At 39.3% G+C, this 14686-nt stretch overlaps 1 protein-coding gene across 1 annotated transcript; it reads left to right on the top strand.

Annotated features, from left to right (window-relative positions):
• The first annotated feature begins 5442 nt into the window (after positions 1 to 5442).
• On the top strand, positions 5443 to 12861 carry LOC143414474 (major histocompatibility complex class I-related protein 1-like). Its single transcript, XM_076878897.1, has 7 exons — positions 5443 to 5512; positions 5793 to 6059; positions 8442 to 8717; positions 10971 to 11300; positions 11598 to 11687; positions 11919 to 11936; positions 12055 to 12861. Exons 1-7 carry the CDS (start codon positions 5461 to 5463, stop codon positions 12105 to 12107), a joined length of 1086 nt encoding a protein of 361 aa, XP_076735012.1. The 5' UTR covers positions 5443 to 5460; the 3' UTR covers positions 12108 to 12861.
• The last annotated feature ends 1825 nt before the right edge of the window (positions 12862 to 14686 follow it).

The following is a 14686-nucleotide window of genomic DNA, read 5'->3' as shown; positions in this document are numbered from 1 at the left end:
CCAAAGCAACAGGTGGCGATATATTCCTAAACTCAGCTAAAAACAGTTTAGGTCTTGACAAACTTCACTGATGGTTCAAATGTTTAGCAACTTTCAGTGTGTTAATTCAGCAGTCTGTATTTAAACTTCTAGTTTACTATATTTATGTATGTTTTATTTCCAGGTGAATGCAGAGTTCCTGCAGATCACTACAAAACCCCTGCAGGCGAAGTTCTTGGCTAGTATTACAGAGGTGTGTGCTATTCAGATTTGACATTCATTACAAATGTACGTCAGCACTTTTTTGTGAGCACTTTGATTTTTGTTAAGGTTGATTTGACCATGTGACATGTATGTTTATTTACAAAATATTCTGTTTCTGCTTTTAATTCAAGTGAATAAACCTGAGTTGTAAAAACAAATTCATTTTGTCATTATTTTAATAATTAAATTAGTTTTCTGGTAATGAAAATTATGATTTAGTTGAACTCAAAATAATGATTTCAATGCAATGAAAATCTAGCTCAAGTGAATGACATTGTATTGAGTTGGACCAACCAAAACCTTTCACATCATATTAATGTACTTTTTTTCATTTTAGCAGTATTTACGAAATTGTGTTCTACTGACTCAATTTAATTGAATTGTCATGATGTATGTAGATTAGGTTGGACCAAAATAGATGTATTACGTGGAAAACCTGCCATCAGTCCAATTGAGTTCATCCAATGACTTATTTTTTTGAGTGTACAGCTACCAAACCCAGGTACAACCCTTTTTCAACATTAATATTGCAGCCCCGTGCAGTCACACGCCACGACGGTCCCCAGCCACACAGCTCACGGGGAACCAGGAAAAGTCTCCTCACCGGCCCAGTCCAACCCCTTTTGTAGCTGGCCTCTTTCCTTCCTCCACCAATGGGCGGCCTCCACCTGGAAACAAGCATCGCTGAATACAAATACAAACAATAACAACCCCGTACCACAAATAATGACCCTGGGTCATAACAGGTGGGAAACAACAAAGTACAAATACTTCATTACTGTACTTACAGTGGGGCAAAAAAGTATTTAGTCAGCCACCGATTGTGCAAGTTCCCCCACTTAAAATGATGACAGAGGTCAGTAATTTGCACCAGAGGTACACTTCAACTGTGAGAGACAGAATGTGAAAAAAAAAAATCCATGAATTCACATGGTAGGATTTGTAAAGAATTTATTCGTAAATTAGGGTGGAAAATAAGTATTTGGTCACCTCAAACAAGGAAAATCTCTGGCTCTCACAGACCTGTAACGTCTTCTGTAAGAAGCTGTTCTGTCCCCCACTCGTTACCTGTGTGAATGGCACCTGTTTGAACTCATCATCTGTATAAAAGACACCTGTCCACAGCCTCAAACAGTCAGACTCCAAACTCCGCCATGGCCAAGACCAAAGAGCTTTCGAAGGACACCAGGAAAAGTATTGTAGACCTGCACCAGACTGGGAAGAGTGAATCTACAATAGGCAAGCAGCTTGGTGTGAAAAAATCAACTGTGGGAGCAATCATCAGAAAATGGAAGACATACAAGACCACTGATAATCTCCCACGATCTGGGGCTCCACGCAAGATCTCATCCCGTGGGGTCAAAATGATCATGAGAACGGTGAGCAAAGATCCCAGAACCACACGGGGGGACCTGGTGAATGACCTGCAGAGAGCTGGGACCAAAGTAACAAAGGTCACCATCAGTAACACACTACAACGGCAGGGAATCAAATCCCGCAGTGCCAGACGTGTTCCGCTGCTGAAGCCAGTGCATGTCCAGGCCCGTCTGAAGTTTGCCAGAGAGCACATGTATGATACAGCAGAGGATTGGGAGAATGTCATGTGGTCAGATGAAACCAAAGTAGAACTTTTTGGTATAAACTCAACTCGTCGTGTTTGGAGGAAGAAGAATACTGAGTTGCATCCCAAGAACACCATACCTACTGTGAAGCATGGGGGTGGAAACATCATGCTATGGGGCTGTTTTTCTGCCAAGGGGACAGGACGACTGATCCGTATTAAGGACAGAATGAATGGGGCCATGTATCGTGAGATTTTGAGCCAAAACCTCCTTCCATCAGTGAGAACTTTGAAGATGAAACGAGGCTGGGTCTTCCAACATGACAATGATCCAAAACACACCGCCCGGGCAACAAAGGAGTGGCTCCGTAAGAAGCATTTGAAAGTCCTGGAGTGGCCTAGCCAGTCTCCAGACCTCAACCCCATAGAAAATCTGTGGCGGGAGTTGAAAGTCCGTGTTGCTCGGCGACAGCCCCAAAACATCACTGCTCTCGAGAAGATCTGCATGGAGGAATGGGCCAAAATACCAGCTACTGTGTGTGCAAACCTGGTAAAGACCTATAGTAAACATTTGACCTCTGTTATTGCCAACAAAGGTTATGTTACAAAGTATTGAGTTGTATTTTTGTTATTGACCAAATACTTATTTTCCACCCTGATTTACGAATAAATTCTTTACAAATCCTACCATGTGGATTCATGGATTTTTTTTTCACATTCTGTCTCTCACAGTTGAAGTGTACCTCTGGTGCAAATTACTGACCTCTGTCATCATTTTAGGTGGGGGAACTTGCACAATCGGTGGCTGACTAAATACTTTTTTGCCCCACTGTACTCAAAAGAGTTCATTCTGAATTCATTCAGAGTATTTTAGACATGCCTTTCATAATCAGAAGGAGCAAGTAAAAAACAAAAAACAATTGAAACCTCTATTAATTCTCACTGCACACACAAGAAATTGAAAAAATAAAACACACCAGCAACTATTGCTGGAGAGAAGTTACTACTGAAAGTAATATGTTAATCTTAAATATATACAGTGCACTCACTATATTTATATATCTACATTCAAACTCAGTCAATTACTATACATCCACTACGGCAACTCAAAACTTTATTTATAACCCTCTAATGAACATAAATGGCATTTTAAACACACTCAACAATGTTTGCAGCAGTATTTGTAAAACCAACTGTGCCTTAAACAGTTCACTGCTTACTCATTTGCATTTTCACACTCACACACACACACCGTCTAAAAATAGCAGCAAGCAGTCAGTGCATTGCTGACTCGACACACAGCCTCCTCTCACACCAAACTCTCTTATTTTATATTACAAAGACGTCTTATATTTACAACCACTGTCAGATCTGTCAGCTTTAGCGCCTAAACAATTTCGACAAATTTAAAATAACCGCCCAGGGGATAAACTCTCAGTTTTTTACGACCAATTCACCAGTATCAGACTCTGTTTCTGGTCTAATCTCTAACATCCCTAAGTTAATTTAAAAGCGTCAACCAACCCAAACTTTGCCTGAAGCTCTATTTTTGGCGTTTCACAGCCAAGGCTTACCCCAAAGTTTTAAGTTAAAATTACATGCCCGAAGTCCAACTTCTGCTGGCCAAAAAAGCACAGACTACCGTTCCAAACGGTAAGGAGACTCTAACTCCTAGCTTAATTCCAGGATGCCCTGTACCCCACAGTCAAGCCAAACTGAACTAACCCTCTTCGCCGAGAGGTCAATGTCGCGCGTCCATGACAAGGAGGGAGCGTAACCTCCGGGCTCTGCGCTTCCTAGCAGACTCTAACTGCCGTTCTAGAATAATTTATAATACTTTGAAACAACAATCAACACCCAAAACAAGTGTATGACTGAGGCAGATCTACCCTGATGGACAATGGGGACTCCAACCCACAAAATGACCAACAAAGGTCTGACCTAATGACCAACCGGGACTTTAACCCACAAAATGACCAAATTCCCTACCAAACTACTTGAGACTCTAACTCAATTTCTTTGGGACTTCAACCCAGTATTTAAACTTTTCTTAGCAGACTCTAACTGCTTTAACTTCTTCTTAGCAGACTCTAACTGCTTCAACTCATGAGATTTTTTCATCAAAATCAAAACAGACACCCACCAGTAATTTCAGTGAGTAGACTTAAATTTTATCATGTCCAATTTGGCACACTTTGGAAATAATTCAACAGGTAGTGCCTTACCTTTGGATAAGCCGGCTTCTGCCCACTCACTTCGACCACTGGCACTCATGTCTGCCCGTCCGACCACCTCAGACCACCGAATTTCTCCATCTACACCTCCAATTCTCTCCCTCCTCAACCACCGGACAAAGCCCCCAAATGTTAAGGTTCACATAATTGAGGAAGGAGAGTACAAACAACCTGGTCCAGAAGATCTTGGTCAAACAATTGATTTTAATGAATACACGCGTGGGAAGAATAATCTGTACGCAGACAGGAATTAATCTTCAACTTAATCAAAGCATACACAGATTTTTATAGCATCAGGGTTTGAATTAATGACGCCCCTTCATACGTCACAGACAGAATACATACATACGTCAAATCAAAACCACAATGACTTTTAACACAGTTTAAAAGAACGTTGTCTTTGTCTCGTCTGGAACACGAGCCCCACATCCTGCCAGACGCTGTTCCTCTTTCCAGATACAAACATGACCAACTTCTCACCTATAAATGAGTCTACTAATGTGTGTGTATGTATATGTTGACCTTACATGCCCTCTCATCTCACCCGTTGCACTTCTGACCTTTTACCAGACCAGAGGCTCATCCTTATGTGTAATAACCTAACTGAAACTACTATGTACTATGTTGAATAAATGTTTTAATCAAGAACCTCTACTAAGGGCTTAGTAAAAGAATATAAAAGTATAACAGACAATTTGAATAACCTAGTAATTCAAATAGCCTCGTCTAACCTGCTCAGAATAACTTAGACTCTGCTTTCACTTCTGCTTTCCCTTCTGCAAACTCTCTGCAACTTCCTGTCAGCCTGCAACTTATTCTTTCTAAAAGACACACACTGTTTAAACCTCTGAATACAATATCAATGCTGCAGATTCTATTATTAATGCAATGGTAATGATGATGATTATTTAACAATAGCAGTAAAATAATTTCCCTGCTCCACAATACCAATTTGTATTTCACGGTTTATCATGGGGTTTCTTAATTAAAAGTATTCTACTTTTTATTATTAGTAAAACTTCTGCAGGTGTCAAGTTGAGTAAGTCTAGTGTGTCACATTCTGTGTAAATGATGTGATTTGGATTGGGTATGCGGGAGAGAATTCTTGGATAGATGAATGATCTGCTTTGGCTTTTAACTGCAGACAAGCAAAGATAAACATCTTCATAGAAAAATACCCTGAGCATACACTTGAATTGTGAAAAGGTCCCTATTGAATACACAACCCAAAATAACTCTATACAGCAGTCAAACTGAAGTAGTGTTTGTTAAAACAAGGAGCTGTAGGGAATCAGTCCAAGTTGAACATGCATCAGATACTCCGAATGTAATCTCAACCAGGAAACATCTTTGGGCTGAACAGACATGTAAAACTCTCTAACTCTTCTCCCACTTGTTCAGTTCTGTGCCAACTCTCTAAACATGATGAAGAAACTTATGTTTCTCCTCCTCCTCTGCCATGCTGCATCTGCAGGTAAGATCGTGATTCATTTTAATAAGCATATTAGTTTGGAATTTGCGTAACGCTGGAGGCTTTTAAAGCTAATCATAAATTAGATGATGTGTAAACAGTAATAATGTGGCAACTGTGACATTAACCAAAAGGTATGCTTAGTGCTTGTTATAATACTGAATTCATTACAAGACCGTTTAATATGTTTAATTCACAATATACTGAGTATAATGTAAGAACATTTCAACTTGTCACAACTCTGAATGATGTTTAAATGGCTTAAATTCTATTTGTCCCACAGCAATACGCTCCTTTAAGATGTATTTTATGATATCATCTGGAGTCCGAAATGTTCCCGAATATTTGGCAGCGGTAAATGTTGAGGATGTTATGATTGCTTACTATGACAGCAACATGAATGAACCTGAACCCAGACAGGACTGGGCAAAAGAAGTGAAGAAAGAGGATCTCCAGCTATGCAAAGAGCATGGTCAGATGATCATACTTTATCAGCAGATGTTAGAAGTTGCAACTGCCAGTTTCAAGCAGCACACAAACCAAACTAAAGGTATGTTAATAATCAGGCACGTGCAGAGGGGGGGGGGGGCTAGAGGGACTTGAGCACCCGCCCCTTTCCTGATGGGTGCCCAAAGTGCCCTTTTGTTGAGGCAACTTTGTAAAAAAAATATATTATTTTTTTTAATGTGTGTGTGCATGCGGAGTCCTGTCTGTGCCCCTCAACAATAATATTTAACTATTAATCACAGTTTTGCTAAATAAAAGGATCTGGCTTGCATCAGTCACATGATCACATTTAACCAATGGTCGCCCTTGACGGCAGAACGAGCTGGTTACGAGCCGGGAACGAGCTCACAAAGAGCACGCGCATTTTTAGCGGTTCGGAGCTGTAGGAGAAACACAAGTTAACTCAGAGACACAGACTGATGCGACAAAACCAGTAAGTAGGTGTACAGCGTACACTGTAGTGTGTAGCACCCAGGAGTATTAGCTTATTACGTACACGTTGGTAAGCTGTCTTGTGGCAACTGACGAACTGAAACAAACGAGCGTGCTGTGTGTGCAACAGCGCGACAAACATTACCTGTCCTTTTATTAACTGCACAAGTAGTGCTGGTCACAGCTGCTGGCTACCTGTGTAAGGCTGTCATGGATCTGTAGCTCTGTCACCGTTTTAGGGAACATATTTAGTTTTAAAGTATTTAGAAACATATTTAGTTTTAAAGTAAGTTTCCGGGCTTTTCCTGCCTTTCTGGAGGGATTATATTTCACTAAAAAACGATCTAATATGCATGTCCACATAATAATAATTATAATTATAATATATTAAAAAACACAAGCTGTATTTTAAAGAACATACATTAAGAAGCAGATTATATTAGATTTATATTTTAAATAAGACAAAAGTTGGATTTTACAGCAGTAAAATGATTGTATCTCTACAGTTTAAAGATGTAATAAGCTTTGCCCCTGCACAGAGTGGATAGTGAAACAAATGGAATCATCATAAATACATTATTTCATATTTATTTCTTCCCCCTCCTCTTTGCTTTATTATTGTAGCTCTAGTAATAAATAATAATGTAAGGATTCTGGATCAGCACAGTGATGCCCATAGTATATACAGTATTCTGAAGAAGGTCTAAAATGTCACTGTGTGTGTGTGCATGTGTGTGTTTTATTTAGATGGATTTTTAAAACAAATATTACTCATGATATAACATTGTGCAGACATGGCTGGTAAGGACATGAGGAGGAAACAGCAGGAGCTGTGTGAGGCTACTAAAGGCAGTGCTATAACATTTTTCTGTCATCATTTTATTATAGATTAAGTGCTGGAGTTGTTAGGTGTGGATAATTAGATTATAGTTTATTGCAATAGCAAGTTGTGCCTTGTTCTCAGATAGACAGCAAGTGGAGAGTGATATATGAAATGATGGGATGGAAGGAAGAAGAGAAGCAAAGAGTGATTAACAGGCAGAGCCTAATTTATTTCTCACAGTTTTTTGTTGCCTTATGGTTCCAAGCGCTGTCACCAATCTTTGCATTTTGTTATTATCTCATGATACTTGTTTAATCAGCTACCATCTCTCCTATGGACTTTTTAATGTCTACAGTCTCAGATCAACACAGCCCTGCCCTTCCCATATTAGATTCTTGATGAATGTGTGTTGTTGTTATTCAGCCTGGTTCAATGTGCCCCTTTTTAACTTTGAGCACCCGCCCCTTTAAACCTCTCTGCACGGCCCTGTTAATAATTACATGTTTCTGTGGTATGTTCACTTGTATTCCTTTTTTTGTTTGATTTTTTTTTAGATAGAACAATTCTAAGGATGACTAGTGCAAAGAGAATAAAACCACTAAAACAACAGTACCATGTGTTCACACGTCAACTTGCATTGCAATCCTAAAGGGCAAAGTTGCAAAATGTTTTATATCACTCGCACTTTTAGTCGTACTGTGCCACATGCAAAGAGCAGTGAGGAAGCATACCTATGACCTGAAAAAAGAAAAGAAACATTCTTCTGTTCAAATTTTTTAAAATGTACAAAACTGCTTAAATTTCCATACTGTATTGTAGTGTTAAATATAGCTGATAACAATAGCGTATAAGACCAAATAAAACAATTTTTCAGGTGATGTTGTGAGCATTGTCAGCTAATCATAAACATGTTAACATGAGCATCTTGATATTAGCGTAACAACAGGGTGCAACTGCTAGCATGGCTGTGGAGTCCAATTTACTTGACTATTTGCAGTCTTGTCACATTTGTGACAGTGCGATGATTGCTACATAGTCTGGAAATTGGTATTGGGAGATGATCTTTAGGCTATGATAAGTTACTGTTATGAAAATATGTACTATAAGTGTAATATCAGTTACTTTAAATTGTGTTGGACCCTGAATAATAGTTCAGTCTCTCTTTCTCAGGTGTTCACATAATCCAGGAGTTGACTGGTTATGAGTTGGAAGATGAGACTGAAAAGGTCACTGGGATTAAACAGTTTGGTTATAATGGAGAAGACTTCATTGCACTGGACATAGAAACAGAGACATGGATCTCTTCAAACCCACAGGCTGAAATCACAAAACAAATATGGAACGCACACACCAATAAGGGGTTTTGGAAGAACGTATTCGCAACTACTTTCCCGGCATGGTCCAGCATGTATATGAATTATGCTGAAAGTTTTGTGCATAGAAAAGGTACAGTCACATTACACACACACACACACACACACACACACACACACACACACACACACATATATATATATATATATATATATATATATATATATATATATATATATATATATATATATATGTGGCGTACAACACTAGAGGCCAACTCCAAGCCCATAGCACAAGTCACCATCAAGTGCGGGATCTACCAAGGAGATGCTCTGTCCCCACTGCTGTTCTGCATAGGCCTAAACCCCCTCAGTGAGATCATTAACAAGACTGGCTACGGATACCGACTACGGAACGGAGCAGTTGTCAGCCACCTCCTGTACATGGATGACATCAAGCTGTATGCCAAGAGTGAACGAGACATCGATTCACTGATCCACACTACCAGGCTATACAGCAATGACATTGGAATGTCGTTCGGACTGGAGAAGTGTAGTCGGATGGTAACAAAGAGAGGGAAGGTAGTCAGAACTGAGGGGATTGAACTACCAGAAGGCAACATTGCAGACATAGAGGACAGTTACAAGTACTTGGGGATCCCACAGGCGAATGGGAACCATGAAGAGGCCGCTAGAAAAGCTGCAACCACCAAGTACCTGCAGAGGGTCAGGCAAGTCCTGAGGAGTCAGCTGAATGGTAAGAACAAGATCCGGGCCATCAACACGTACGCCCTGCCCGTGATCAGGTACCCTGCTGGGGTAATAGGCTGGCCAAAGGAGGAGATAGAAGCCACTGACATAAAGACAAGAAAGCTCCTTACCATGCATGGAGGGTTTCACCCCAAATCCAGCACCCTGAGGCTGTACGCTAAGCGGAAGGAAGGGGGCCGGGGACTGGTGAGTGTCAGCACCACAGTCCAGGATGAGACAACGAACATCCAAGAATACATTAGGAAGATGGCCCCAACTGACCGAGTGCTCAGTGAATACCTCAGGCAGCAGAAACCCAAGAAAGAGGAGGGAGACGAGGAACCATCATGGAAGGACAGGCCCCTGCACGGTATGTACCACCGGCAGATAGAGGAGGTGGCTGATATCCAGAAATCCTACCAGTGGCTGGACAAAGCTGGACTGAAAGACAGCACAGAGGCACTAATCATGGCAGCACAAGAACAAGCTCTGAGCACAAGATCCATAGAGGCTGGGGTCTATCACACCAGGCAAGACCCCAGGTGCAGGCTGTGTAAAGATGCCCCAGAGACAATCCAGCACATAACAGCAGGGTGCAAGATGCTAGCAGGCAAGGCATACATGGAACGCCATAACCAAGTGGCCGGCATAGTGTACAGGAACATCTGTGCCGAGTATAACCTGGAAGTCCCGAGGTCAAAATGGGAGATGCCCCCAAGGGTGGTGGAGAATGACCGAGCTAAGATCCTGTGGGACTTCCAGATACAGACGGACAAAATGGTGGTGGCTAACCAACCGGACATAGTGGTGGTAGACAAACAGAAGAAGATGGCCGTAGTGATCGATGTAGCGGTTCCGAATGACAGCAATATCAGGAAGAAGGAACACGAGAAGCTGGAGAAATACCAAGGGCTCAGAGAAGAGCTCGAGAGGATGTGGAGGGTGAAGGTAACGGTGGTCCCCGTGGTAATCGGAGCACTAGGTGCGGTGACTCCCAAGCTAGGCGAGTGGCTCCAGCAGATCCCAGGAACAACATCGGAGATCTCTGTCCAGAAGAGCGCAGTCCTGGGAACAGCTAAGATACTGCGCAGGACCCTCAAGCTCCCAGGCCTCTGGTAGAGGACCCGAGCTTGAAGGATAAACCGCCCGCAGGGGCGTGCTGGGTGTTTTATATATATATATATATATATACATATATATATATATATAAGAGAGAGAGATGTGTGTGTGTGTGTGTGAGTGTGTGTGTGTGTGTGAGAGAGAGGAAGAGGCCAGAACCTTTTAAAAAATACATCTTATAATACTTTACATGTTTTAATGAATAAAATATGTAAAGTATTGTCAAAATGTTGCTTCATTTGTGCATGTTGAGATAATTACAGAAAATACTTTGATGTCTGATTACTGTCATTATAACATGCAAATAGACATGTTTAACATTGCCACATAATCATTATCATTTCTAAGGTTTTACATATATTTACATATCATGTTACTATCATTTTCCTCCACAACATTTCTGTCATTACATGAAAGTCTAACTGGTGCCCAGTATCCAAGGCCTAAGAGTTACAAGTAGCTCAAACAATGGGATGTGACACTAAAACTGTTGCTGTAACATAGAATGTCTCTCCAGTTCCTCCTTCAGTGTCTCTCCTACAGAAGACTCCCTCCTCTCCAGTCAGCTGCCATGCTACAGGTTTCTATCCTGACAGAGCCGTGATGTTCTGGAGGAAAGATGGAGAGGAGATACATGAGGATGTGGACCACAAAGAGATACTGCCTAACCATGATGGGACCTTCCAGATGAGTGTTGACCTGGATATTTCATCAATCGGACCTGAAGACTGGAGAAGGTATGACTGTGTGTTTCAGCTCTCTGGTTTTGAGGACAATGTTGTCACGAGACTGAATCAATCAATCACCAGAACCAACTGGGACAAAGGTGAAACTGGAAATAATGAAGGTGAGAAAAACAGTACTGTCAGATGGTTGTGCTTCATTTCAGTTGTAATAACAGGGTTGATTGTCACATTGCTTGTTCCTTGATACCCATTTTGAGCCAACACTTTATTCCTAGATGTGATAAGGAATGGATATTGAAAGATTTTTCAATGATCAGCAATTCATGCGAAAGTAAGAATTGTGACAACCAATCCCTGGTCTATCCCACTTTATATTTATTACCTCACACCAGCTTTTGGTTTAAAGGAGAATGTTTTCTTATAAACTGCAGATGATTGTTGGTTTATTTGTATTTTAGACAGATCCGTTCCTATCATCACTGCCATGGTTGTTCTTGTTGCCATCGTCACTGTTGTTATTGGATTTGCTGGTTACAAAAGAAAGAAAGGTAAGCAGTTAAAGAGTTGAGCTGGTGTTCTTTACCACTGTGCAAAACTGAAGATAATAAAAAAAAAAAAAAAACACAGCAGCAGCACCACACACAGTTATTCTCTCTGTATTCTCTCTTTAAGAATCAAGATTTGGTTTGCTACATAGATCATGGTTTAGTATAGAAAGGAAGACTTTTATATTTAAAAATGTAAGAACTGAAATTATCTGTTTTTCCATTTTGTTTTAGGCAAAAGCACCAACTTGTGTAAGTATAACATGTAGGGAAAAGAAACATTTTATTTATATTGCAATTGCTATTTCTTTTTTATAAATAAAATCCAATCAATGATCAGTGGACTTAAAATGTGTTTTGGATCTTACAGCACCTGTCAACATCTCTGACCTCTCTGAGAGACTGAATCCAGAGACCACATAAGCAAACACAGCTCCCGGACATACAGTGACATCAAGAGTTTAGAATCAGACTCCTTCATTGTCATTATGTCAAAAGCACAATGCAATTACATGCTGTCCCATTCAGTGCAAAGAAAAGCATGGAAAGCAAAGAAAGCAATCTAACTATTCACAGAAATACAAAAGTTGAAAATAAAATTCTAATAAAAACAGAAAATACAGTGCAAATAAATAAACAGATATGTACATTTGTGTGTGTGCTTGAGTCACTATTGATTGCACAGTTTGGACACATCAGTGTTTATTTACTGTCTATTATTTACAATCAAGTTCGTTTGTTTTTGCTTTTATTGAATAAAGAATTTTTGAAGCTGTCACAAACTCACTAAGGCTGCATGAAAGACCTTCTTAATTCAGTTATGGGACTATTAAGATAACATTGTAGAAATAAGTACAATTTTTTTTGTTTACTTCATTACTTTCATTTTTTCCTCTTGGAAATAAATGTTTATTTACTAAAAAATACATAATCAATAAAGATATTATATTTAAAGTTGGTTTCTATGTGAAAAATTACATTATACCTATTGTCTGTGAAGGTTCTCAGTCATCCAGGTCATCGTAGTCAAAGGAGCTTGCAAATTATACCTTATACCTATTGTTACATAGTTTAATTGTAATTCATTGTAATTATGCACCTTACTGTGAAAACTGTTTATACGGTCTGTGCACCTTGATACAATTTTCTGTAAAAAAAAAAAAAAAAAATTCTAGGAGTTTCAGTTTTCTTACTTTGCAAGCTGTCTGGATGAATTGTTTTATTATCTCGTGTGTTAAAATCACATTTCCATTACACATGGAACTTTTGAACTGTGCCAAGGAGATTATGTTTTTTGGTGTTTGGTGTTTTGCATCCACCTTGGCAGAGTTTTGGGCTCTCGGAGTGCTTCCTGTTTACTCTGCAGATCTTTAAGAAACTTACAAGGAAGTCAGATGCTAATTTGAAAATGCAAATAAGCCAACACCTGGGTTAATAACAAGGAAAGTGGAAACATTTTCTTGTTATTCATGTGGAGCATAGAAGCAGGAACTGATGAAACAGGTTTAGTAATTTTTTTTTAAACAATGGAAACGGCTACAGATGACAGCTAGAGATTAAAAGACGTTTAAAAGGAGGTTTTCTTGTACACATCTTTATCTTAGTACACTACTGGAAACCCACTGAGGCTCCACCACAATTCTTAATAATTCAAAGTGCATAATAAACTATAGTAACTGTCTGGTAAACTCCTTTGTAGCTGAAAATGTTAACATTAAAAAAATAAAAAAGTTTTACTTTTTTTAACTTTTTTAAATTTTGCTTTTTCGAAAATGCTCAGCCTTTAACATAACTGGGTATGCTGTGGAGTTTAGCAGCAGAAAAGCAGAGGCGAATATCTCAAAACACACAGAACAATATACGATAGCCAAAATAAACCCACAATATTTGTGTACCTATATGTAGCTTTATATAGAAGTTACTTGTGAAAACCACCATATTTGTTGGCTCAGTCATGGCTATGGTGCACATCTTTAAAGTCTCAGTTTATGTTTTGCATGATTTACTTTATTTTAAACTTTGCACAAGACAAGCAGCAACAAATGAATCAAAGTAAAAATGTAAAAAAAAAGTTTTGAACATAACAAAGAAGTCTATTTCATTTCATTACTGAACCAGTTAAACTGAAAGAGTATTCGTTGGAGCAAAGTCCATGTTATTCTGCAGGGTGTCAGTTGACGTTGAGCCATTCAAAAAACTCCAGTAAACCAGGAAACATTATTAGACTGAACAAACCTGTAAAACCATCTCACACTTCTCTCAGTTGTTCAGTGTGAATCCAGCTGTCTAAACATGATGAAGGAGCTAACGATACTCCTTTTCCTATGTCATGCTGCATCTTCAGGTAAGATCATGATCAACAATCAAGATATATTTTAATTTCTAATTTGCTCAACGAGACTATTGTTATCAACTAAATTTGAAATTAAAATTAGCCTAAAGAGAAAAACATGGAGCAAAAGTGTGTGATAAAGTTGTGTCAGCAGCTAGGTCTACCTAATCAACTGAGTAAACAACAACTAAATACAGACTAGTTAAATAGGGGAGACCGGGGATAGTTGTAACATTTTTGACATTTCTGTCTGTAAATTGGAGCTCTTTTAAGGTAGTGGATTCAAAATGTAATGCAAAGTATTTACATGTCTCTGCTATTAAATAGTGCAGCTATTTTCTCTGCAGCACAATTACCCATTGCATGGTATGGTCTCAAACACGAAGAGTGAAATGCTACAATTAACCCCCTAGTCTGGGTTAGTTGTAACATATCCTGGGGTGAAATGTAACACAATGAAATAAGGGTACTGACAAAATATTAACATGTAATCTTTGTTTATTCAACACATGAATGCACTTACATCCATTTATATAGCTATTTGTGTGTGTGACAGAATGCAGAAATCTAGCTTTTGAACATATTCCAACCCCCCAAAAAAGACGAATTATAAAATTTTCTGAAACTGAATATTTCATTAATTTTGGTTGGTCTTCCTTGAGTTTGGCCT

This window comes from Maylandia zebra, linkage group LG22, assembly GCF_041146795.1.
Source record: "Maylandia zebra isolate NMK-2024a linkage group LG22, Mzebra_GT3a, whole genome shotgun sequence".
Classification (NCBI taxonomy): domain Eukaryota; kingdom Metazoa; phylum Chordata; class Actinopteri; order Cichliformes; family Cichlidae; genus Maylandia; species Maylandia zebra.
The sequence above is the reverse complement of the archived record's forward strand: the minus strand, read 5'-3'. Positions and strand labels throughout refer to the sequence as shown.